Source organism: Lontra canadensis, unplaced genomic scaffold, assembly GCF_010015895.1.
Source record: "Lontra canadensis isolate GAN:19392208 unplaced genomic scaffold, GSC_riverotter_1.0 scaffold21, whole genome shotgun sequence".
Taxonomy (NCBI): Eukaryota; Metazoa; Chordata; class Mammalia; order Carnivora; family Mustelidae; genus Lontra; species Lontra canadensis.
This window is the reverse complement of record NW_022631015.1, coordinates 351177-377309: the sequence shown is the minus strand read 5'-3', so window position 1 is coordinate 377309 and position 26133 is coordinate 351177. Positions and strand designations below refer to the sequence as shown.

At 35.9% G+C, this 26133-nt stretch overlaps 1 protein-coding gene and 1 pseudogene across 5 annotated transcripts in view; one reads left to right on the top strand and one right to left on the bottom strand.

Moving 5' to 3' along the window:
- Positions 1-26133, top strand: part of EXOC2 (exocyst complex component 2) — a 254314-nt gene that overhangs the window by 216187 nt on the left and 11994 nt on the right. For 3 of the 5 annotated variants that reach the window (XM_032861437.1, XM_032861439.1, XM_032861438.1), the window contains 2 exons: positions 15571-15626; positions 17892-18014. The exons of 1 other annotated variant lie outside the window; for it this stretch is intronic. In XM_032861437.1, coding sequence (XP_032717328.1) covers positions 15571-15626; positions 17892-18014 — 179 coding nt within the window. The remainder of the gene's footprint in view (positions 1-15570; positions 15627-17891; positions 18015-26133) is intronic. One more of the 5 variants, XM_032861440.1, reaches the window with a different exon arrangement.
- On the bottom strand, positions 61-11827 carry LOC116870076 (annotated as a pseudogene).

The window sequence follows — 26133 nt, the reverse complement described above, 5'->3', positions numbered from 1 at the left end:
GACAAGCATCATTGCAACATTGTATTCGTGATAATTTAAGTAAACCAAACAGTAAAATAATGATACATGCCTAAAAATATCAAGGTTTATACTATCCACTGAACTTAAAGATTAATCTAAGACCTTGATCTAGATTTTGACCTAGACCTAGTTTGTGATCTTGACTAGATTTGGATCGAAGTGGGTCTTTCCCTTGACTTCTTTTTATATCTTAAGCGAAACATAATATGTCTTGGACTCTGTTTTACAAGTGCCTCTAGTTTTGGTGTGAGATACAGACTTAGAATGTGATTTAGCATTCATTTCTTTCTTGAACTGGGACTTGGACTATGGTCTTGAATTGGATTTAGATCTTGAAAAAGATATGTTTCAGTGTTGGAATCTTATCATCGTCAGAATGGCTTCTGCTGTGCTATGGTCTTCTAGCTGGTCTAAGACTATAAAGTCTTCTTTACATACATGAATGTATGTATGTATTTTAGTGAGAGAGAGCATGAGTGGCAGGGGCAGGAGGACAGGGAGAGAGAATCTCAAGCGGACTCTGTGCTAAGCACCAAACGGGCTTGATCTCACATCCCTGAGATTACAACCTGAGTCGAAACCAAGAGTGGATGCTCAACTGACTGTGCCACCCAGGGCCCCTAAAATCTCCTCTGGTTGTAATCATAATGCTGGCTTCTTGATCTCCTTTCGTAACTACAACTTTTAGAACATTTGTACCTGCTGTCATCATAGCGTAAAGAACTGTACACATTCCACCCTCCCTTGGTTTTCACATGATTTGGAGTCTTCTGATCCCCTTGTGCAAACTGTGTTTCATTTTGGCATCCACGAATCCATTTTCTGTCTAAATTATGTAAAGCATCTTTGGTGTCACAGACATCTTCAAGTTGAACATAAGGAAATCCTCTTGGATGATAGGTGTAGAAATTGAATGGAACATACATATCAACTTTAGGACCATAATGACCAAATTTGCATTGTAAATCTTTGGACCAGGTATCGTCAGCCACATTTCTTAATAATAGAGATGGGGTGGGGGGGGCGCCTGGGTGGCTGAATGGGTTAAAGCCTCTGCCTTCAGCTCAGGTCATGAGTCCAGAGTCCTGGAATCGAGCCCCACATTGGGCTCTCTGCTCAGCAGGGAGCCTGCTTCCCTTCCTCTCACTCTGCCTTCCTCTGTGCCTACTTGTGATCTCGGTCTATCAAATAAATAAATAAAATCTTAAAAAAAAAAAAAGAATAGAGATGGGGTGGGGTGGGAGTGCAAGTAGCAGGACATGACAACATGAGTCTCAACAGGGGTTATTAATGGGCTCAGTAAACCTTCCGTAGAACCTCACTCTCAGCCAGAGGGCTCCACTATGACAGCCATCTGTAAGTTAGACTTAATTTTTAAAAGAGGGGGAAACATCAAACTTAAAAATCTTGAGAACAGAGTATCCTGATTTAGTAAGTGCAGCCAAATGTGTATCTTTTTCAAGTGCTTATCTTTGTGTAATACTTTGTGTAGGACTTTTCAGCTGTGAAAGTCACTAAATCCAAGTATCTAAATAAAGTGAATTTAGATTCAGACCTTTAAATCACTGTGATTTCAGTTTAAAAACACTTTTATTTGTTAAATGTAAAACTTAAAAACTTACCTTAAGGTGAAGCCTCCATAAGCTGAGGTCCATGAATGACTACAGGGATCAGCCCCTCTGACCCCCATGGGACATGTCTCCCGAGCATGTACATTTGCTTTTGTGTTAAGCTGATATTTTGGGGTTGTTTTTTAACTTTAGCATAACCTAGCTTGTTTAAACTAATAAAATAGTTTTTAGTTCCTTTTTATCTTCTTTTCTAATTTGTTTTTCATATTTATAATGCATGGAATATATAATGTACTTATATATGTCTAAATTATTGTTTTATAAATTTATATATTTTATATCACAATATATAAGTATGTTATAAATATGTATTTATATATTATTTATTTGCATTATTATTTATAATATTCATATTATTTATTTTATTTATATTTAACATATAAATTTATTCAAATTTATATTTAATAATTTGTATTTAAATTAAATAACTTAAATATTTTTAAATTAAGTAATTTATAATTTATATTTAATAATTTAAATTTATATTTATTTATATGTACATTTTACTTATATATTATATAAATATATTAAGATATATTTATATATTATATTTACATAGTGGGACATAGTTATATAAATCAGAGGTTATATATTATATATTATAATCTTATATCAAGAGGGCTCAAAAATTTTTGGCCTGTAACTTGCATAATCAAAAAAGTTTGGAGACTGCTCTACTACATTGTGCCTCTTGATGGCAGGCACCATGCCTTAGTCACCACTGGAGTCCCCACAATAGGGAGTCCCTTTACATAATGAATTCTCAACATATATTTGAACAAATGAATGTTTTAGTAAATGGATTCCTTTAGAAATGGAAGTGACACCTTGTATGTAGTGTACACTGCCTTAGGAATACATGTGAGAGAACCTGGTGACATACTATTTAAGTCATAACTGTGTGAATGGAAACATGTAAGGCTGGCCCATTTTTGTCATTTTTAAGCTCATAACATTAAAAATAAAATACCAAACATCAAGTTTGCTTTAGTTCATATAGAAAACTTGATAAATTTATTACAATATTCATTTTGGTCCATTTTTCTTTTTTTTTTAAATTTAAGTTCATCTTTAGTTTTTGATGCGGTGTTCAGTGATTCATTTGTTGCATATAACACCCAGGGCTTATCATGTCATGTGCCCTCCTTAATGCCCATCACCTAGATACCCCATCCCTCCCCCCACCTCCCTTTCTACAAACCTTGGTCCCTTTTTTTTAAGATCTTATTTATTTATTTGAAACAGAGAGAGAGTGAGTAAGAGAGAGCACAAGCAAGGGGAGCAGCAGAGGGAGAAGCAGACTCTCCACTGAGCAGAGAGCCCAATGTGGGGCTTGATCCCAGGACACTGGGACCACAACCTGAGCCAAAGGCAGACGCTTAACCAACTGAGCCACCTAGGTGCCCCTCCCTAACTCTATCTTTAAATAAAAACATTTTACAGTTTAACTTATTTTTACATACATTATCACATTTTATCCTGCCAACGACCCCACTGGGGTAAGATTTTATTTTCCCCATTCAGCTGATTTTTAAAATTTGGAGAATCAGAAAAGGAATCAGTCTTCTTCAAGGTACTAAAATTAGGACCTCAGTGATTTTCCTCTGTCTTCAAATTCTGACTTTATCACCCTTATTGGAGAAGTATCTGAGTTATAGGAGATGGGTCAGGCCAGAGGGATAACAGTACTATATAATTTTGCATATCTCAATATTTTGTAAATAATTGGTTAAAGAAAAAGCACTTTGTGCCTTTTCTGTCAGAGGCATACCTAACAAGATCAGAAGAGGGAGAGCTGCTGCTTTCCCTGAGTGATGGCTCATAGGCTTTGGTCTCACAGTCCTACCCCAGCTGAAGAAACAGGTGGTGGCTTGCCAAAAGGGCAGTATGTGTATCCAGTTTTCCTTTTTCCCTGATAAACAGTGACATACTGGATCATGTCAATGTATGGCAGAGTTAAAAGGTTACAATAATGAATGGTAAAAGTATAGGGAGAATACAGGGGTTATTGCATTTGTTTTTGGATAAAACTGTACCAGAGACTTCCATAAGCAACAAATTTTGTAGAGTCATAAAAGCGAGCATTGATACTGAAGATGGAAAAACAACTGAATAATTATTAATAAGATTTTTCAAGAGTAAAAATAACTGAGAATTCAAATATTGGAATGAAGATGTTGTTAAAAAGAGAGAAACAAAATCCTGGCAATGAAATGAGTCATTGTTACTACCTCTGCTGCTCCTTCTCCTTGCTGCTGTTGAGCTCCTGTGCCTTTGTAGTTGGTAGTGTTTATAATAAGCTTTTAAAGCAGTATTACAGATAATGGAAGTGTAGCTAATATATGAAAACAGCTTGTCTAAGTCAGATGCCACCATCTAAGCCCTTTCTACCTTGCCATGCTGCTGCTTCAATTTCATTTCCAACAGTTAAAAACCCAGGGCTTAGTAGTTTTAATTGTCACAGTTAGGCTTAAAAGATGCTTATTGAAAGATTTACAAGATTTTATCACAAATGGCAAAGTTTCATTCTTTTAATGGCTGAGTAATATTCGCGTGTATGTGTGTGTGTGTGTGTGTGTGTGTCTGTGTCTGTGTACACACTACATCTTCTTTATCCATTCACCTGTAGATGGACATTTAGGTTGCTTCCATATCTTGACTACTGTATATAATGGTAAAATAAACATAGGGATGCATATATCTTTTTGAATTAGTGTTTTTATTTTCTTTGGGTAAATACCCAGTAGTGGAATTACTAGATTGTATGTTATTGCTATTTTTAATTTTTTGAGAAACTTCCATACTGTTTTCACAGTGACTGCACCAATTTACATTCCCACTAACAGTGTTCAAGGGTTCCCTTTTCTTCAAATTCTCACCAATACTTGTTATTTCTTGTCCTTTTGTTACTAGTTGTTCTGACTGGTGTGAAGTGACAGGTGACTGGTTTGAGATGGACCTAAAGGATATATGCTGAGTAAAATAAGTCAGACACAGAAAGACAAATATGCATGTGAAATCTAAAAACAAACAACCAGAACCAAACCCATAAATAAAAAGAACAAACTTGTTTGCCTGAGGGAGAGGGATCGGAGGATAGTCAAAATGAGTAAAGGGAAGTAGGAGACTCAGGCTTCCAGTTCTGGAGTGAATAAGTCACAGGGACAAAAGGTATAGCATGGGGAATGTAGTCAATGGTATTTTGATAGTGTTGTATGGTAACAGATGTTAAGTACACTTATGAGCATAGCATAATATTTAGAGTTGTTAAATCACTATGTTGTACACCTGAAACTAATGTATCATTTTTTATCAACTGTACTTCAATTTAAAAAAAAATTTCTTGGGCACCTGGGTGGCTCAGTGGGTTAAAGCCTCTGCCTTCGGCTCAGGTCATGATCCCAGGGTTATGGGATCAAGCCCCACATCAGGCTGTCTGCTCAGCAGGGAGCCTGCTTCCCCACTCCCCCACCCCACCCCCGTCTGCCTCTCTGCCTACTTGTGATCTCTCTGTCAGATGAATAAATAAAATCTTAAAATTTCTTATCCAAGTTAGCTACTGGCTTTTCATATTTTTTTCTGCCTTCAATTTTATTACAACTTCATTGTTTTTAATTTCAACACTTTTTTTTTTTTTAGTTTAATGGTTGGAACAGATTTTATTTCTTAAGTTGTATATGGAACCATAAAATGTTGAAAACAGGGACTTTATCTTATCATTTCTTTACTGTGCTCTACAGTGGTGATTCCAGTTTTAGGGATGCAATAGCTGCTCCATAACACGGATGGTACCACCTATCATGGGTCAGACAGTGGTAGAGCACTTTCTGTGTGTTTGTTCAGTGAATCACAGAGACCAACACAGCTAACTAGGGGAGCCAGGATTCTAACTCAAACAGGCTCTTTGTGCCTGGCTTCTCTCATGAGCATTTATTGGTTTTGATTTAATCAGTGTCATTTTATTTTAAAAAAAACTTATTTTGAAGTTGAACAGTTACTACAGACCTGTTTATGAAATGTGATATACAAATGTAATAAAACATTGCAAGTGTAAAACAAAATGCATCCATTTGCATAGATAGAATGACTTTTATTTTCTTGTCTTTTTCATTTTGCTAATTGAAGTTGCCTTCTAACGAAAATTTTTTTTTTCTGCCAAAAGACTAAATTGAAACAAATGAGTTTGATTTATCAGCTAATGTTAAATTGATTAAATGTCTACCTTTAGGTGTGAAATTCAGTGTATCGTGTTCAAATGATGAAACTGATATTCTATGCTAAATGTGTACAGTGTTCTTTAATATTCTATGTTAGTGTAATTCATAATCTGTTTTACCAACCAGACTTTAACTTTGAAATGGGATATGTTGTGATATCCTTGCTCATTTTTAAGTCTTGAAAGCTATTTTTGATGTATATGAATGCTAAACTCTTATGAATATAAATCCTTTCTTACAAATGGAAAACATAAGCCATGAAATAATTTTATTCTTATTTTCAGTGCTGGTAGTATTTTCTATTTTCATAAGGCAGAGTTTTCCTATTCATATTTAAAAGCTAGGAGATCATATTAATTAAAGCCAGAAAAAAAAAATATCCTGAGAAAGAAAATAGAGAACTGTAAAGGTTGAGATTATTCATTCACATACTACATATGAAAGGTATCCTTTCCTCAAATGTTCATTTTAAAAATCTCTGATATGGCAAAAGACATTTATCAGTTTAGGAAAAGAGATCAATTTAGGAATGAGCCAACTAAAATATGAAGACCTGAAACTTAAAACCCTTTCTCTATTCCAACAAAAACTAATTTTGTTGCAAGATATTTAGGCCTTTCTGTTTGTCTGCCAATATTGATAGTTTTTGGTTACCTTTTTTTAATAGGCAGTAATTTCAATAATGTGCCTTCAGAGTGTTATTGAGTAGATAGTTTATTTAGAAAAAAATACCCCAAAGCTCTTTCATGTAGTGTTTCAGTTTGACCCAAAAAAAGTACATTGTGGGATATTTATAGTATTTTTCGATCTATTTTTGTCTGTAGACTAGGACTGATAACTGATTTAGGGCATAGGGGTTAAAAACAGGAAATGTGGTTTATAAAGTAGGTAGTATCTCCAGAGTTTCCAAAGTTTGATTTCTTATAGTATTGACTGAAGAATATCATGTTTCAAAACAACATTAGGCAGCGTACCTTGAAATCAGTCTGTGTTTAAAGGAGTTGTCTGTCCAATTATGACAGGAAATGCTTCATGGAAAAATTTGCATTCTTGGTATAGGTTCAAATAGTACAGCAGTTGCTTTCTGTAATTGCACAGTGCTCTTTTCTCTCTAGCTCTTTTTTTTTTTAATATTTTATTTATTTATTTATTAGAGAGAGAGAGCGCACGAGCACAGGCAGACAGAGTGGTAGGCAGAGGCAGAGGGAGAAGCAGGCTCCCCACCGAGCAAGGAGCCCCGATGTAGGACTAGATCCCAGGATGCTGGGATCATGACCTGAGCCGAAGGCAGCCGCTTAACCAACTGAGCCACCCAGGTGTCCCTCTAGCTCTCTTTTAGACAGTCTTTATATATTTAGATTGAGTATAAGTCTTGTGTAAATTTTAGTAAATTTCCTTTGATCTTTGTGTTTTGGTTAAAATTTTATTTTAGTGTTCTAGTGGAAGGTTTTGTCATTGTCATAATTGAGAAAGAGCATATATTATAGTTATTAAATATCATAATTAGGGAATCCAAGTTAAGAAAATAAAAAGGTATAAAAAAGCAGAGTTATAATTTTGTATGGCTTTGAATGACAGCTTGGCAGAAGTGATCAAAACTAAAAACCTTTGACTCAGCAATCCCATTGCTAGGAAAATATCTTACATAAATTATTCTATGAGAATACAAAGATTGATATTCATTGCAGCATTATTAGTAGTATGTACTGAAAGTCAATGTAATTGTCTAATAAAATAAATTATGAACAGAATAAAAATAAATTAGAATAAATACAGAATAAATAAATTGTGGTACATCTATTGCATAAAATACCCAGCAGCCACTGAAAATAATAAGGTAGATATGTATACACTGGCATGGAAGAATGTTTGTGATTTTTTACAAAATGAAGTAAGCAAGTTTCAAGAAGAAATGTGTAGTGTAATCTCATTTTTGCGGGAGAAAAGTTTATATTCATTAAAAGAGATATGGAAGAATATATACCAAACTAGAGAGAAGGACGAAAGAGTTTATTGGACTTTTTGTTATTATGAAAACATATACTTCTGTGTTTTAATTCTTTTCAATTAGTATTTGATTTTTTTTTTCAAAATCAAGAAGAAAGGTTGATCAATCCAAAATGTTTACTATTATGTTTTTTAATATAGACATTCTTTAGAGAAGTCTGCCTAGCAGTTTTTCCAAAATTATTATTATTTTTAAAGATTTTATTTATTTATTTGATAGAGATCACAAGTCAGCAGAGCAGGAGGCGGGGGGGGGGGATTAGGCTCCCTGCTGAGCAGAGAGCCCGATGTGAGGCTCCATTCCAGGACCCTGAGATCCATGACCTGAGCTGAAGGCAGATGCTTAACCCACTGAGCCACCCAGGTGCCTCAGCCAGAATTATTAATTATAAGAAAAATCAAATCTGCTTATTTAACACTTTTTAATATATAAAACAATTTCCCATATTTCAAAGAAAACTTGAAGCTCCAGCGAATTAGCTGATTTTCCAGCTAAGATGTAAATCCAATTCTTTCTATACACATCCATACATTATCTATTATAGCTTATCGCTAGGTATTATTCCATGAGATCGGCACAAAAATAATAGTAAGATCCTTTCAACGTGTCAGGGGACCGTTTTCTCATAAGTGGTCCTGAGGATTTCATCAAACAGAGCCCTATTTACCAATTTGAGTTTTAGTGTTTGGCAAACAGTTTTCTTTCATACAGTTGCTTTCTTGTGCTGTTTTAAAGACAATGTAAAGCTCTCTCCCATGTGCAATGTATGCCCTGTGAGGAGGAGGGCTTTATTTCTTATGAATTTGTTTTTTGTTTGTTTGGTTGGGTGGTTGGTTTTGTTTTGTTTGGTCACTACTATAACCCCAGCACCTGGAAGAGAATCTGGCCTGTAATAGTAATAGGCACTCAAAAATATTTTTAGTAGTATGCCTATTCCAAAACCAACTGTCCCCCTTACGTGATTAAAAGAAGAAACTGACAAATATGGCAAGAAAAAAAAATATTTCTTGCCCACTTTCATGTATGAAAATAAAGACCTTCATTATTGGAGAAGATGGTATGTGGTCCAAGCCCAGTTACAGGAAGCCCACCCTGCAAGAAGGAGCATACAGGTTCTTGCTCAGAGTAGAGATGAGCTTTGTTTTCTCCATGGGGAATTTCCACACTGGGCTACTAGATTAATTGCTAAGTGATAGTCTAGATTGATACCGTGTGGGTGGGGACACTTTTTTGTCAAATATCATGACACATTCTAATTTTATATTCAGAAAGTAGAGGAGATACATATTGTAAATACTTAGAAGTTGTTCTCATTCCTTTGGAAAGTTGTGGGGGTTTATCTAAGAGGAACTTTTTTAAAAACAATACTTATTACTACATCATAATAATGTAACATTTGTAACTCCAAGAAACAAGTCAGTTTGCCTTATTTTTTCTGTGTGCACTGTTCACATGGACAGCTCATTTCCTAGTAGTACTGTAAATAAATGTGGTATTTATGGCCCACTTAATGTTGGAGCTAAGGTTAAAACCCTGGTTTCCTAAGACATTTACTAAGTGTTCATTATGTTCTAATATGTCTGGGCTTCTTCCTGAGTAGCACATAATGAGCATTCAATAAATGTAAAGGTTTATTATTTGAAATAAGCTATTTGCTAATTAAGTATATAGCCAGAAAAACAAAGCATATTTGGAAAACATATATTTAGACTCAGCAGTATTCCATTTTGTTACACATAATTGATTGAAATTATATTTTTCAAATGGATCCTACAGAATTATTTCAACAGAACTGTTTTTGTTTTCTTGAATCCTATGAAAAGTAAGAGATATATGCTTTAGCAGAGAGTATCTCCTTTACACATAAACTGAGGCATTTACATTTTTAGTGGATGATGGCTCAAGTACAAAATTCATATTATAGAATCCTACATGCATTAAAATTTTTCTCTGATGTATTTGTTCACTCATTCATTCCTTTATCACTTCATTTAAGAGGGTTAAGGGAACTTACTAGTGAGCAAGACATACATGATGTTTGCCTTCTTTCTTCATTCATAAATATTTTTGAACTTGTGCCTCAGACCAGCCACTGTAATGGGTAGTGAGGATACAAAGATGTGGTAAATGGAGGACAATGCCTATGCCTGTGGAGTTAACAATCTAGCAGGGTAGATAGTTATCAATTAAGTAGTCATGTAAATCAATGGAAAGCTGCTACAGTGGGAGAAGAGAGAGTTGGTGCTGAGAGGACATGAGCGGTGATCTAAGTGTATCACCTCTGAAATACAAGGGAGAGTCAGCTGGTCGTAACCAGTAATACTTCCTCCCATTTGCTGACTGCCTGCTCCCCGACAGATATACTGTTAGCCTCTTAGAAGCATTATTTCATTTATTAAATGGTATCTCTGTTTGATAAATGAGAAAGCTACACATTAGAGATGTTCAGAAACTTTCTGCAAGGTGACAGCTTAGTAAGTAACGTGAGTATTTGAGGTCAGCACCTGCATCTGCCTTCTGTTCAAATGTATAATTCTGATTTACCCAGGCCATTACTCAGGTGTCCCCGTAGAAGTCAGTTCTTCCCTAACCATTGCTGGTATGTTATGTTCAGCCATTTATTCCAAACCAATGCAAAGTGTGACAAAAACAGTTCCACTAAAATTACAACTTCTAGAGAACTTTGTGTAAACTAGAAAAATAAGTGTATAGTCAAAGACAAATCTCCAGTTATTGCACATCCCAGTAGCATTTGATATTGTATCTGGGCTGTCTGCTGCTGTCATGTTCTAATATACACATTTAGCTGTTCAGAGATTGCTAGTGCTACTCAAAAGAACTTTGCCTACAATTAAGCTGTAGCCAGGGGGTTACATGATGGATTATAGTATCCAAACTTCTAAACCATGTGTTTCAGAAAAAGAAATTGGCTCCCTTCTTCTAGTTATCATACATTTTACCCAACTATTTATGTCTTTCTTTTTAAAAAGTACCTTAAATATGTGTACTGCTTTGTAATCTACAACATGTCCTCTACCACATAAACTCTCTTAGGGTGGGGCCATGTCTGTTTTGCTCACTTTTTTATACCATCACCTGGCGGTGCCTAGCACGTAATTGATGCACAACAAATATTTAAACAATAAGGAGATAAATATATATCATTTTTATAACAGCTTTGATAGCAAAACAGGTGTTGTAATCTCTACAACACCTCAATCTCTACAACAACTGAGCTGCTGTCTAAAAGGTGAACTGATTTTTGTCTAGGGCCATATCATTAGCATATAGGTAAGCCAGAACTTTGATCCCAAGTGTTCTGGCTTTACATTGAGTGTTCTTTCTATCACCTCAATGAACTTAAAAGTCTTCATCAACCATTAATGTTAATAATATTAAAACTAGAATAATATGTAGTGAGAAGAAAACACACTACCAAAATTAACTACAAAATCATCCCTTCGTCATAGTCATCATAGACCTTTTGAAAATAGTACCATAACCAAAAATCAAATCCTGGTCCTGCCCCCATGAATCATGGTCCCTTTAAACTCTGCCATCCACTTTAAGACCTCAGGCATTTTAATAACAAAATTTATGTACAGCTCTTCTCTGAGAGCTATGGGATCTTTCTTGGCATTCTTACTACCTCTTGCTTGCTTTCCAAATCTAACCCATTCCATTCAAGCAACTTAGCTCAGCTGTCAGTGAAATCACAGGGAAGACCCAACTTTATATTTTACAAAATCTAATTCTGTTTCTTTCAGCTCTGAGTAATTGAATTTCTGTCCTTTTGGCATGATTGCCTTGTACTTTCCTCTTCCAGGTCAGTAAAGAGCAAATTTGTCACTCTAACCACCAAAAAGAAGATTGCTACCTTCTGTCAGCTGTGTTTTGATGGGGTCCTTTGACACCAGTACCACATAAGCAAGCAAGGCAAGCTCGTGCATCCTACCAGGATGCTATAGGCTTTTTGGGGTACATATTTTTAAAAGAACTGACAATCTCTGATAGCTGGATTTGGAGCAATATTTTAAAACAGAAAACTCACCAGGCACTTAAACCCAGGGGGTTAATCTGTGTTTATTTTTTTAGAAACACATCTGAAAGTCTCAGTGTGGACACCTGAGTGAGTAGGATAGGTGCTAGGGAGGATAGACTAGTGTATAGGGTGTGATACTGGTTTTGTTTCTCCTTCGGCTGATAACAGGCTATAGAGTGGAGTAAAGAGAAAGGAATTGTAATTCTTAACTAGGAAGACCACAAAGATCTTATCTGTTTGATGTTTATGAACCTTCAGTCCTCAGTCCCTAGACACTGACGCTGTCTAGTCTCTAAGTCCAGTGCCCTTCCTCCACACCTCCCCAGTACTAATCTTTAACCTTTCAAGAACTTAAGAAAAATAGAAATTGTAAGTAAATGTTTTACAAATTAGTATAAATTGTATTACAAAGATTTTTTCTCACAATATAAAACCCTTTCATACCACGTATTTGCTACATGCGACTTAGACACACATGTGAATACCAATACATTAGGATAAAATTTAATAACTAAAACTTTGAGGTCTTAACATACTGAGGATATACACATGCTCTACTTGAAAGACTTAATGTCTCATTACCTCTGATGTGAGCCTTTCAGGGTCCACCATGGAGTAGAATCTCAACAAATCGATGTTAAATGAATTAATGAGAACTTTAGCCATTCCCTTAGAACTAATAACAATTTCAGCCCAATATGCAATAAAAATAATTCTCTCTGTATTTAACACAATGGATTTTTGTAGAGAGGCAATCAATGACTTATTTTTATTTTAAAAGTTTTTCTTTTTAAGTTATTAACACCAGCATATGCATTGCTTTGGAAGGTTGTAATAATATTTCACAAATCTCCATCTCAAACTAAGCATGCATTTTTCAGACGTGTTCAATTTAATGCTGTCTTTTTGAACCCATACTGACATGTGTGGCTTGACCGAGAGCTCTCTTTCTGTTCATTCCTAGGGCCAGAAATTTTTTTCCTTCTTTTTTTCCAATATTACCACTTAATCTCTTAAAGTTGTTGGGGTTATTTTGGAGGTGGGGGTACAATTATTTCATTTTGTTCTAGTCATAAAAATTAAGTCTCCAAGAGATAGAATTTTTTTTTCCTCATTTTGTTCAGGTTGAGGCTGTGTGTTCCTTCTAACATATTATCCTTGTGAAACCTGTGGTCAACCTAAAACAGGAAGCTTGTTTTTGTTTTCATATTATTTATCAACAGCAATATAGTTCTAATGGCTGAAAGTATCTTAGTTTTTATTCTTACTATTCATAGCTTTGCTTTAGAATTATATTGAGTAATTTAGATTTATCTCTTTTACAGGGTGTTTTATTAGTAATGCTCAGTCTGATGGGTTCTTGCCAGGAAATGTTTTTCCTATCACGGTCAGAGTGGGAGTTGAGTTGATAGCATGTGACACTGGCTTGCTTTATTCTAACTTGAATTTTCTGCTTTTTAGTCAGCACTCTGGCCCCACTCTTGTCTTTTACATTGAAGAATCTTAGAAGTTAAAAACTGCCCTGACATTTCTAATCATCATCGCTAGAACATTGCTAGCACCCAAACTCCTGACATTTGTTCAGATAGTAGTATTGACAGAATCCTGGTTTTCACAAACAGCTGAGACTATTGAATTTCTTACTCTTAAGTTTCTTACATCATCACTGGCTTACGATTGTGCTTATATTTTTAGTAACTATATACATGGTTATGTATATATGTATATAAGTATGTATGTGTGTATGAGCTAGTCTTTCACGTATTGCAGTTTAAAAATTCTTGACCTGAGAACGGTGGTTATGAACTCTTGAACTGGAGAACCCTTCCGTGCTTTCTTCCACTTACCCTAAGGGAACTGCCTGGAGAACAAGGGACAAGAGGAGTCCTTTTGACTGGGATGACCATAGTTACCAGAAACAGATGTCACAGCCAGATCTCCCTATTGCCCTGACTATATATAACAGGTGAACAATCCAAAGGAACAACTCTGTGGTATGACTTTCCCCTTAGAGGAAGAAAGCTTTTCTGGTCTTGAGCACAAGGTAGTCTATTTCACTTTCACTTACAATAGGTTCCTGATATTTTTCTCTCCTACCTCCTAGATAAAACTTGTACCTTTCAATTAGTTGACTTCAACTAACTTCTGAATATTTTTTGCTCTTCAACAGTTTTCTCATTTTTTCCACCAGAAAAACAGAATTAATAACACTTGAACCTTGTATCCCAAAGTATATATAAATTGGCTCCTCAAAAGAAAAATAGTGTACCTATTTATGTACCATCGCATATGACAGAACTGAAAGCTTGTTATATATTTAGAATCTGAAAATGCCAATTCAGAAAGCTGATTATAGTTCTTGGCCTTTAATCTCAACTTTTCTAAATAATCAGTAGCTTAGATGACATTATAGAAAAAGATTCTCCTTAATATTTTTACTGTTAAAATCCATGATTTTACAATACAGGAGACTTTTCTCTGTTCTATAGGAAAAGATTTCTCAGTATTTGCAATTAATTCTAGAAGGCATTCTGAAGTAATATTCCACTCCAAGTAAATGTAATTTCTTTAGAGTTACAGTAAAGTAGCATTTTGTTTTACATTTTTTCCTACAAAATTATAGTAATAAAAGTTCTTACTGAGCCTGTGGATACCAGAACTAATCACATGCATTATCTCCTATAATCCTCACTGTAAACCTACAAGATAGATACTGTTCTTATATTCTGATAGAAGAGAAAACTGGGCTCTCAGTCTTCTTGCCAGAAATCATAGTTTGTAGCTAATGAAGCTGGGGTTTGATCCAAGATATTCTGACTTAAGACTCCTATACTGTTAAATCTTGTGCACACCTGCTTTTGAGTACCTGCTTTTGAGTGAAGTAGTATTTGTTAATTCTGTACTGTTCTGAAATCTTGTATTTTGTCAAGTTTTTAACTTGCTTTACAGAATCAGATTGTGACTTTGTCAAAAATTTCTCCCAGAAGTAATTTTTTAAGAGCAAAATTGTCATTCTGGGGCACCTGGGGGGTTCAGTGGTTTAAGCCTCTGCCTTTGGCTCAGGTCATGATCTCAGGGTCCTGGGATCGAGCCCCACATCAGGCTCTCTGCTCAGCGGGGAGCCTGCTTCCCCTCCCCCTCTTTCTGTGTGCTGCTCTGCCTACTTGTGATCTCTCTGTCTCTACCAAATAAATAAAATATTTTAAAAAATGGTCATTCTGCATGACTTAACTTTTACCTTTGGAAATAAGATGTTATAATAGATAATTTAGCTTTTATAAGCTTTGGTGAATATCTTCTGTCTTTTGGGGGGCTCTGCTAATGTAAATTCTTCAGATATGAAGAAACTGAAGGATAGTTTTAAATTTCCATTTTGAAAGAGACTGACCATCAGTTTCAGAAAAATAATGACAGAAATGAAAAAACAATGAAAGAAAATGCCCAATTTTACTTTTTTTTTTTAACCTGTACGAAAATAGTCCTTTTACCATTTGGTCCTCAAAAGGAAATAGACAGTGGTAGTGTTACTTTCTGTTTCTCCTTAGAAAACTCTAAAGCAGTAGTACATACAGTGCACAGTAATGCCATCAAGGGAGAAGGGTAGCTTGTTTCCATTAAATGCCTTTTTTCCCTCCCTCATTTTGATTTCAGGTGTCAGAAACTATTTAAAAGAAGCATTGGTGAATATAATTGCTGTGCATGCAGAGGTAAGCTATCATTAGGTGTTCCTGAGAAATATGGGTAACTGGAAAAAAAGAAAAAGAGGCAAATTTGATGGTTTATATAGTAGTCTTTTTTTCCCTTCAGAATATATATTGAGTGTAAATAAAACACAACTCTATTTTCATACATGCACACACAATCACACTCAACACATGTGTGCTTTTTAACTCTGAGAGGTTTATTTCTGAAATGGTGTGTGTTTAAAACTAAATTCATTAGTGTTCAAAAGGTAAGGAGAAGAGAAATTGAAAAAATGAAAGGTATGTTAAATCCCTTGTCTTGGAAAATTCATTGACCTCTTTTTAACTAGGAGACAAATAAGCACTGGTGTCCTATTCGTGTAGCAATGTGCTCTTACATAGTGGCTGGGATTCCAAAAAACTAGACTTGTTAGAAAGATAGGCTGAAAGGGCACGCTGAGGTTAGGAAGCAGGTGCATGGTTTCCTATCACTAGCTGACTTAGGTACATGTAGATGTTGATGCCTCTGGTTCTTGCTAAAAGTTGTCCTCACTTAAAGCATTATCATCTTAAGCTTCACGTTAACCTCCTTTGTTAACATCCTTCTTAGAAGGACTCTTCTAAGGAACGTCAAAAGAGGCACAGCTATCACCATTATCACCACTATGACTACCTATTCTATAATTTCACAATCCATTACTCACTGCTTTGCCAGTACTTTCAGAGTTGTTATAGCTCATAGACTGATGGATGACCAGATAAAATGGGGCCCAGCAAAGAGGTTATCATTAGATAATTTCCACTGTTGCTTGAGTGCCTTTTAAGCTGTATATATCTGATGTAAGTGTATTTAGTTTATACCACTATCTTCATCCAAAATTATCAGAGGTTATCAAGGTACTGGAAAAACGGATAATGCAGGCTAAAACAAAAGAGTAACCAAAGGCAACAAGAGAATGCTTCCTAAATTTGTCTCTAGGTTTGAAACAACTCAAGCAGAAAGAGAAATATAGTATGTTACAGTTTCCATTTTTTTAAAAAAGATTTTATTTATTTGACAGAGCAAGATGGCAAGAGGGAATATAAGCAGGGGGAGTGGGAGAGGGAGAAGCAGGTTTCTCACTGAGCAGGGAGCCTAAATGTGGGGCTCCATCCCAGGACCCTGGGATCATGACCTGAGCCGAAGGCCCATGCTTAATGACTGAGCCACCCAGGCGCCCCTATAGTTTTTATTTCTTAATAAAGGAAAACCTACATTCCTCTATAAAGTTTATATGATTTAACTCTAGCAAGAATTTATCACATACATTTTAAAATTATTTTATCATGATTTTCCAGAGATCTATAAGTGCTTTCTTATTATATTAGCTTCCAGTAAAATTAGAGTATAAAATTAAATCATCAGTCAGTGAAAGTATTTCTGTGGTAGATGAACAGGTGGTAGTCAGAAGAATTGCAAAATATGTAGGCATTTTTAGTGATCATGGTGATTCTCAAAGAAGCAGCTATTATTAATGTTCACTATCAGTAACCATGATTTGTATTAGGTTTTCCAATTTTAATTTTTTTAATTAGTTTAAGATAAACTTTTAATTTATCTCAGTGACTAAAGGTAGAATTTCATTCATAATGTTTATTATTTATTATTTCCTACCTGATCTTAACCTGACAAATTTATAAATCAGCATAGTAAAATGTTTGACCACATTTTCAAATATAATAACTCTTAGCCTGAAAATATCAAAATTCAAATTTTGAAAATATTTTATGTCAAATGAAAGGAAATACATATTAAATTCAGCAAATAGTAAAATTGGGGACTTTGTTGTCCCCAATTGGGAACTTTTGTTGACCAATACACAATAAAGGGCCCAGTATGATATGATGTTTTAATCTAAGAGTCTGACCCAGTATGTTTTTCTTTTAAATGTGGTAAAAAACTGACACAGTATATTTTTATTTCTACAGTTTTCTCTTTAGAAATAATATTTCATTTTGTGAAAAAGGCAAGAAGAAGAAATCTTTGAAACTATTTTTACTTTGTCAACATCAACAATACCTTTCAGAATTATATTTGCCAATATATTTTAAGAGGATTAGTTTTAACATGAATCACTTATTACAACTTAAGTATATCTTCCTTTCATTCATAATTATGATCCTTTAAAAATATGACTTAGAAGACCTGTGAGTTATTTTGTTTTGTGCATTTCTTTGTTTTTAACAAATTCAAGTTAGGAAATGTTCCCATAATGCACTATTTCTTCTTACCTTAAACCCTTCCATTAGGTATTCACTATTTCCAAAGAATTGGTACCTCGAGTTCTATCCAAGGTGGTCGAAGCAGTTTCCGAAGAGCTGAGTCGACTAATGCAGTGTGTTTCATCCTTCAGCAAAAATGGAGCATTACAGGTACCAAAATAATTCAGTTCCATGTTGAACTTTTATTTCATTTAAAACATACAAATATATTTTTAGTCATCAATCTAATGATATACAGACAGGTTTGGGGGTTGTTTTTTATGTATCTGCTGATTTATCATCTGCCATTATATCTTTTATATAAGCCATACCCCATTCATTGTCTAAAAATTTTAGAGTTTCTGTTTCTTTAGAGTAGAGCAAGACCTTAATGACTCTTGTGAAATTATCTGAATGCAGATTCCTTCTAAAGTTTGTGATTTTTTTTTTAAGTTTATCACTGTCTTCACTAAATTCAGTTTCAGCAGGAAATTTTTAGCAACTTAATAAATCTTTTTTTTTTTTTTTTAAAGATTTTATTTATTTATTTGACAGACAGAGATCACAAGTAGGCAGAGAGGCAGAGAGAGAGGAGGAAGCAGGCTCCCCACTGAGCAGAGAGCCTGATGCGGGGCTCGATCCCAGGACCCTGGGATCATGACCCGAGCTGAAGGCAGAGGCCCAACCCACTGAGCCACCCAGGCGCCCCGCAACTTAATAAATCTTAAAAATTGGTTTGAAACCAACCAGGGCAGTTTTCATAGAAATGACAACAGTCCCTTTGTACTCATAATCCATTGGTTTATGTTATAGTTATTAAAATTACATAATTATAATAACAAATGTAACTTCTATAAACCAGATACTTCTTAGTATATATATAACCAAATTGAGAGCATCCAGGATATGCACCGATATGGCAGAGTTACCTGGTACCTGTGAACTGCAGTGATCCTAGAGCACACTGCAAATGTATTTTTTAAAAGTACTGACAGTTTTGCTTCCAGTAGTGGCTGAGGAAGTTTCTCTCAGGCCATCTTCCTACAGATAACAACTATAATCTTGAATAATGTAGAAAAATAAAAAGTATAAAAACAAAAACCAAAGATACTGGAGAATGACCATTAGTGAGTGATTTTGAAGAAACGGCACTTGAGGAATTTTTCACTTTTTACATCTTTTAGCCTGAAGGCAGGCCAAGTGATGACTACAACTTCACAAAACCTGCTGTCTTTTTGGCTTGAGGAATAGGCTTCAGAAGAATCACAATTACAGGAAAGCAAGGTGTTACAGAGAGCAGAAAGCAAAAGAAACAAATTTTGTATATATACTGCCTAAATCACTAGTTGACCCCCGAACTACACATGTGTGGTCAAACTCTACTTCAACCAGATCAGTTAGGCTAGAAGAAATGAAGTAAGAATTGAAGTGCTGCCCAAGAGCCAAGAGTTTTCCATTTGAGGCCAAATAAGTTAATTCCTTGCTAAAACAAACAAAACAAAGATCAGTCCTCTTCAGGGGCATATTATAGAATCCAGAGTCTTCATACGTAATACTTAGAGTGTCCAAGAAAGAATCCAAACTTACATGAAGTGCACAAACAAAATAAAATGGGAAAATATGACCCACTCTCAATTAAAAAAAAAAAATCAACTGAGACCAATCTTGAGGTGACACAGATGTTGGATTTTGAAGACAAGGACTTTAAAGCAGCTGCATTCAGTGATGTTAAAAAAGAGACTGTTCATGCTCATAATGAATGAATAGTTAGGAAATCTCAGCAGAAAAATAAAACCCAAAAAAAGGAACTAAATGGAAATTCTGGAATGGAAAAATACAATATATGAATTTTTTGAAGTCTACTAGATGTGAATAACAGCAGATTAGACAGGATAAAAGAGAAATTCAGTGAATTTATAAATCAACAGAAGTTACCCAATATGAAGAAGAGAGGAAAGAATCATTGGGAAAAAAATAAATAGAACTTCAGAGACCTGGGACAATGTCAAAAAGTCTAGCATACATGTAATTTGATTTCCAGAAGAGTCAGAATGGCTAATCAGGACATGAAAGGATGGTCAGCATCATTAGTTATCAGAGAAATGAAAATTAACACTACAATAATATGCCATTACACATCTACCAGAATGAAGAAAATTAAAGGCTTAAATACCAGGTGTTGGCAAGACTGAAAAGAAACTAGAGGTCTGAGGTGTAAATATCCAGTAGTGCAATTGCAGGGTCATAGCGTAGCTCTATCTCAATTTTTTGAGGAGATTATGCTGAGTGAAATGAGTCAAGCAGAGAAAGTCAATTATCATATGGTTTCACTTACTTGTGGAACATAAGGAATAACATAGAGGACGGTAGGAGAAGGAAGGAAAAGTGAATTGGGGGAAAACTGGAGGGGAAGATGAACCATGAGAGACTGTGGTCTCTGAGAAACAAACAGGGTTTTAGAGGGGAGAGGTTGGGGGAGTTGGGTGAGCCTGGTGGTGGGTATTAAGGAGGGCACGTATGTGTGGTACATAATGACAATGAATCTTGGAACACTGAAAAACTAAAATTAAAAAAACAAAACAAAACTAGAGGTCTTGCACATTGCTGGAAGTGTAAAATAGTACAGTGACAAGCCCTTGCAACAAAACAAAACAAAACTAAAAACTAAACATACTGTATGACCCAGCCATTCCAATCCTAGGTATTTAACCAAGAGGACTAAAAACATAATGACCAAAAGTTGGAAACAGCCCAGGAATTGATCAGTAGAATAAACTGTGATATGTTCATGTAACCAAATATAACTCAGCATTAAAGAGGACAGATTACTGGTACCACCTGGATTAATCTCAGGAGCATTCAGCTGAGTGAAGGAAGGTTTACACAAAAGCTCACATACTGTATGGTTTTCACTCACATGAAATTCTCGAACAGATAAAACTATCTATTAAGGAAAACGTCTCAGGATAGTGTTTTTCTCTGAATGTTTGAGATTAACTACGGAGGAGCCTAATGGTCAAATTCTCTCAAAGCTAGCAGGGAAGAGCTGGGAAAAGATATCAGATTTAGCTGGAGAACTTCTTTGTATATACATGTCCATGAGACTATTGGCCTCCTAGGACTTGGACAGTTGTTTCTGTATTGGAAAAGTTCAGATATACCTAACCCCCCACCCCATTTCAGCCTCTCCCATTGAGAATCACTGTGTTAGGCTATTTTCTTTTGAGCAGATAACTCAGAGGTATTACAGGTTAACCTGCAATAATTACACATAAGGGCCAGAGGGTTGGGACACCTGGGTGGCTCAGTCGGTTTAAACATCAGTCTTCAGCTCAGGTCATGATCCCGGGGTTCTGGGATTGAGTCCCATATCCAGCTCCTTGCTTAGCGGGGAGCCTGCTTTTCCCTCTGTCTGCCTCTCCCCCTGCTTGTGCTCTCTCTTTCTCTGACAAATAAACTATATAAAATCTTAAAAAAAAGAAAAAAGGGCCAGTGCATCAATCTTCAGAGCCTTCCTGAGAGCCAGTTTAGAGAGGAGTGCAATGATAATTTGGTGATTTTAGCTCCTATTTTAACATGACATTTTCTGGTGTATAATTCTATGTGTATTTTATAAATAACCACAGCTTTTATAGTTGACATAAGTCATAGATTAATTAAAACACCTATTACTTTGAATAAAATTTGGGCATGAAGATTAGTTTTACAGTGATGTAATCCTTCTACAGCATTCAACTAAAAGTTCTACCTAGGGGTGTCTGAGTGGCTCAGTCATTAAGTGTCTGCCTTCCCCTCAGGTCATGATCCCAGCGTCCTGGGATCAAGCCTCACATTGGGCTCCCTGCACAGCGGGAAGCCTGCTTCTCCCTCTCCCACCCCACCCCGCGCTCACTCATGTTGTCTCTCTCTGTCAAATAAATAAAATCTTTTAAAAAGAGGAAACTTGTACCTTATTCTTTCTTTTTTGATACTCTCTTTGTAGATCTGTTTCTATATATACTACAGTATAAATAATAGAGACAAACTGCCATGTATATGCTGTTACTTACACACTATTTTTTATGCTTCTAAGGCACTGAAAAATGAAACAACTGCTTTCCAAACAGAAAAAGTTTCACCGTATTGGTTATAGAATTTCTAATTAACTCTTATTTAAAACACCTGCCATGTCTCTTACCATTGTTTTATGTTTTATGCATTCATGGAGAAGAAAGGTTGTCTCTTTGAATAGTCTCCTGAGCAGCATACATATGGTGGGTATACCAGTTCAAAGGTAGAGAATGTATGCTGTGGGCTTCCGCATTCATTCAGGAGCTCTGAAGACAATTGATCTGTATGTAAAGTCTCACTTTTTCAAGCTTGCAAGAAGTTTAAGCTTTAGGTTACCTTTTTTTATTCTTAAAAATTTTATGCAGCTGTAACTTATCTGCCATAGAGTGTTGTCTATAAGGTAAAAAGTGTACACAGTTCACTGTTGTTGTTGTTGTTTTACTATGTTGACAGAGTTGTGCAGTCATCAACACAATCACCTTTAGAATATTGTACCTTAGAAAGAAACCTTGGTCCCACAACAGCCACTCTCCATTGTCCTTCTAACCTCCCTTCTGAACCACAAACAAGCAGTATTCTGCTTTCTATCTTCATGACTTTTTCTTTTCATTTCTTTTCTTTTTTTTTTCTCTTTTTTCTTTTTTCTTTTCTTCTTTCTTTTCTTTCTCTCTTAATCTCTCTCTCCTTTCCTCCCTTCCTTCCTTTTAAAGATTTTATTTATCTGAGAGAGAGAGAAAAAAAGCATGAGCAGGGGAAGGGGCAGAGCGAAAGGGAGAGGGACAAGCGGACTCCCTGCTGAGCCTGAAGCCCAGTGCCAGACTCCATGCCAGGCTCCTGAGATCATGACCTGAATAGAAGTCAGGTGCTTAACTGACTGAGCCACCCAGATGCCCCTCCATGACTTTTCTATCCCTATGATTTGCCTATTCCAAAACTTTCATATAACTGGAACCATATGGATATGGGTTTTTGTGACTGGCTGCTTTTACTTATTAGCATAATATTTTCAAGGTTCATATAGGTTGTAGCATGTACCAGAACTTTCTTTTGATGATTTCTTTTGATGATTAGGTAATATTTCATTGTATTTTCTTTTTTTTTTTTTTCTTTTGATGATTGGGTAATATTTCTTTTGATGACTGGGTAATATTTCATTGTTATTTTTTTTCTTTTGATGATTGGGTAATATTTCTTTTGATGACTGGGTAATATTTCATTGTATAAACATACCACAGTTTCTTTATCTGCTTCTCATTTGGAGGACATTCATGTCATTTCTACTTTTTACCTAATAAGACCATTCACATAAAAATTTTTATATGTTTTAATTTCTCTTGGGTATGTACTTAGAAGGGGAATTGCTAGATCAAATGGCTACCCATTGTTTAATCTTTTTTTTTCCTGATTTAATTTTATTTTTTTCAGTGTTCCAAAATTCATTGCTTATGCATCACACCCAGTGCTTCATGCAATACATGCCCTCCATAATACCCACCACCAGGCTCACCCAACCTCCCACCCTCCTCCCCTCCAAAACCCTCAGTTTGTTTCTCAGAACCCATAGTCTCTCATGGTTTGTCTCCCCCTCCGATTTCCCCCAAATCACTTCTCCTCTCCATCTCCCAATATCCTCAGTGTTATTCCTTATGCTCCACAAGTAAGTGAAACCATATTATTGACTTTCACTGCTTGACTTACTTCACTCAGCATAATCTCTTCTAGTCCCATCCATTATGATACAAAAGTTGGGTATTCATCCTTTCTGATGGAGGCATAATACTCCATTATATATATGGACCATATCTTCTTTATCCACTCATCTGTTGAAGGGCATCTTGGTTCTTTCCACAGTTAGGTGACTGTGGCCATTGGTGCTATGAACATTGGGGTACAGATGGCCCTTCTTTTCACTACATCTGTATCTTTGGGGTTAACACCCAGTGGTGCAATTGCAGGGTCATACATTAGCTCTATTTCTAATTTCTTAAGGAATCTCCACACTATTTTCAAAGTGACTGCACCAACTTGCATTCCCACCAACAGTGTAAGAAGGTTTTCCCTTTCTCCACATCCTCTCCAACACTTCTTGTTTACTGTCTTGTTAATTTTGGCCATTCTAACTGGTGTAAGGTGGTATTCCATTGCGGTTTGGATTTGAATCTCCCTGATGGCTAACGATAATGAATATTTTTTATGTGTCTGCTAACCATTTATATGTCTTCTTTGGAGGAGTGTCTGTTCATGTCTGCCCATTTTTTGACATGATTATCTGTTTTTGGATGTTGAGTTTGAGGAGTTATTTTTAGATCTTGGATATCAGCCCTTTGTCTGTAGTATCATTTGTGAATATCCTCTCCCATTCCATGGTTTGCCTTATTGTTTTGTTGACTGTTTGCTTTGCTGTGCAGGAACTTTTCATCTTGATGAAGTCCCAGATTTTCATTTTTGTTTTTGTTTTCCTTTGCCTTTGGAGACATGTCTTGAAAGAAGTTGCTGTGGCCGGTGTCAAAGAGGTTACTGCCTATGTTCTCCTCTAGGATTTTGGTAGATTCCTGCCTCACATCGAGGTCTTTTATCCATTTCAAGTTTATCTTTGTATATGATGTAAGAGAATGTCCGAGTTTCATTCTTCTACACATAGCTGTCCAATTTTCCCAGCACCATTTATTGAAGAAACTTTTTTCCACTGAATATTTTTTCCTGCTTTGTTGAAGATTATTTGGCCATAGAGTTGAGGGTCCATATCTGGGCTCTCTACTCTGTTCCACTGCTCTCTACTCTGTTCCACTGGTCTCTTGTTTCTTACTGATTTTCTGCTTGGATCATCTATTACTGAGAGTAACAGGATCCTCTGCTATTAAATGTGTTCATATCAGTATGACTCTTTATCTTGACAGTTGTCTTAGGTAGTTCACTGTTCCCGCATTGGGGGCATAAATATTTGCAATTGTTAGATCTTCTTAGTGGATAGACCCTTTAAGAATGATGTAGTGTCCTTCTGTATCTCTGACTACAGTCTTTAGTTTAAAATCTAATTTATCTGATATAAAAATCACTACCCCAGCTTTCTTTTGAGGCCTATAGGCATGAAAGATGCTTCTCCATCCCTTTACTTTCAGTCTGGATGTATCTTTAGGTTCCAAATGGGTTTGTGTAGACAGCGTATAGATGGGTCCTGTCATTTCATCCAATCTGCAACCCTGTGTCATTTTTATGGGAGCATTTAAGCCATTCATGTTGAGAGTGATTATTGGAAGATACATTTTTACTGACATCATGTTGCCTGTGAAGTCCTTGTTTCTATAGATTTTCTCCATAAATTTCTGTTCTATGTCACTCTTGGGTTCTTTCTTTTATAGAAACCCCCATGATATTTCTTGTAGTGCTGGCTTGGTGGTCACGTACTCTTTTGAACCTTGCCGGTCTTGGTAGCTCTTTATCTCACTATCCATTTTGAGTGTCAGCCTTGCTGGATAAAGTATTCTTGGCTGCATGTTCTTCTCATTTAGTGCCCTGAATATGTCTCGCTAGCCCTATCTGCCTTGCGTGGTTTCTGTGGACAGGTGTGATGTTATTCTGTTGGATCTTCCTCTGTACGTAAGGAATCTCTTCCCTCTAGCTGCCCTCAGGAGCTCTTGTCTAAAATTATGATTCATCAGTCTCACAGTCAAGTGCCTTGAGGTTTTCTAGATTCATTGATCTTGGGGTGATCTTTCTGCGAAACTCTAGGACACGAATGCTGGTTCCATTCCCCAGTTTGGGAAAATTTTTATCAAGAATTTGTTCAACTCTATCTTCTAGTCTTCTTTCTTTCTCCACCCCCTCAGGGATCCCAATAATTCTGATGTTGGAATGTTTCGTGGCATCATTTATTTCCCTAATTCTGTTTTCATGGTTTCGCCTCCTCCTGATCCTTTTTCTCTATCAGTTTGTCCTGTAGATAACTAATTCTGTCTTCTGCCTTGGTTACCCTAGCTGTTAGAGAAGTTAGATTAGATTAGATTGGATCTCATTGGTAGCATTTTTAACTTCTTCTTGGGTGGTTTTCACTTCTTCCCTGAGAGTTTCTATGTTGTCACTAATGGTTTTCTCCAACCTAGCCATTGCCTGGATAATTCTTACCCTGAATTCCCTTTCCGACATGCTGTTTATATCCATATCCAATAGTTCTGAGGGAGAGGGCACAGTCTCTGAATTTTTCCTCTGTTGGGTGTTCCTCCTCCTAGTCACTTTGGTGAGA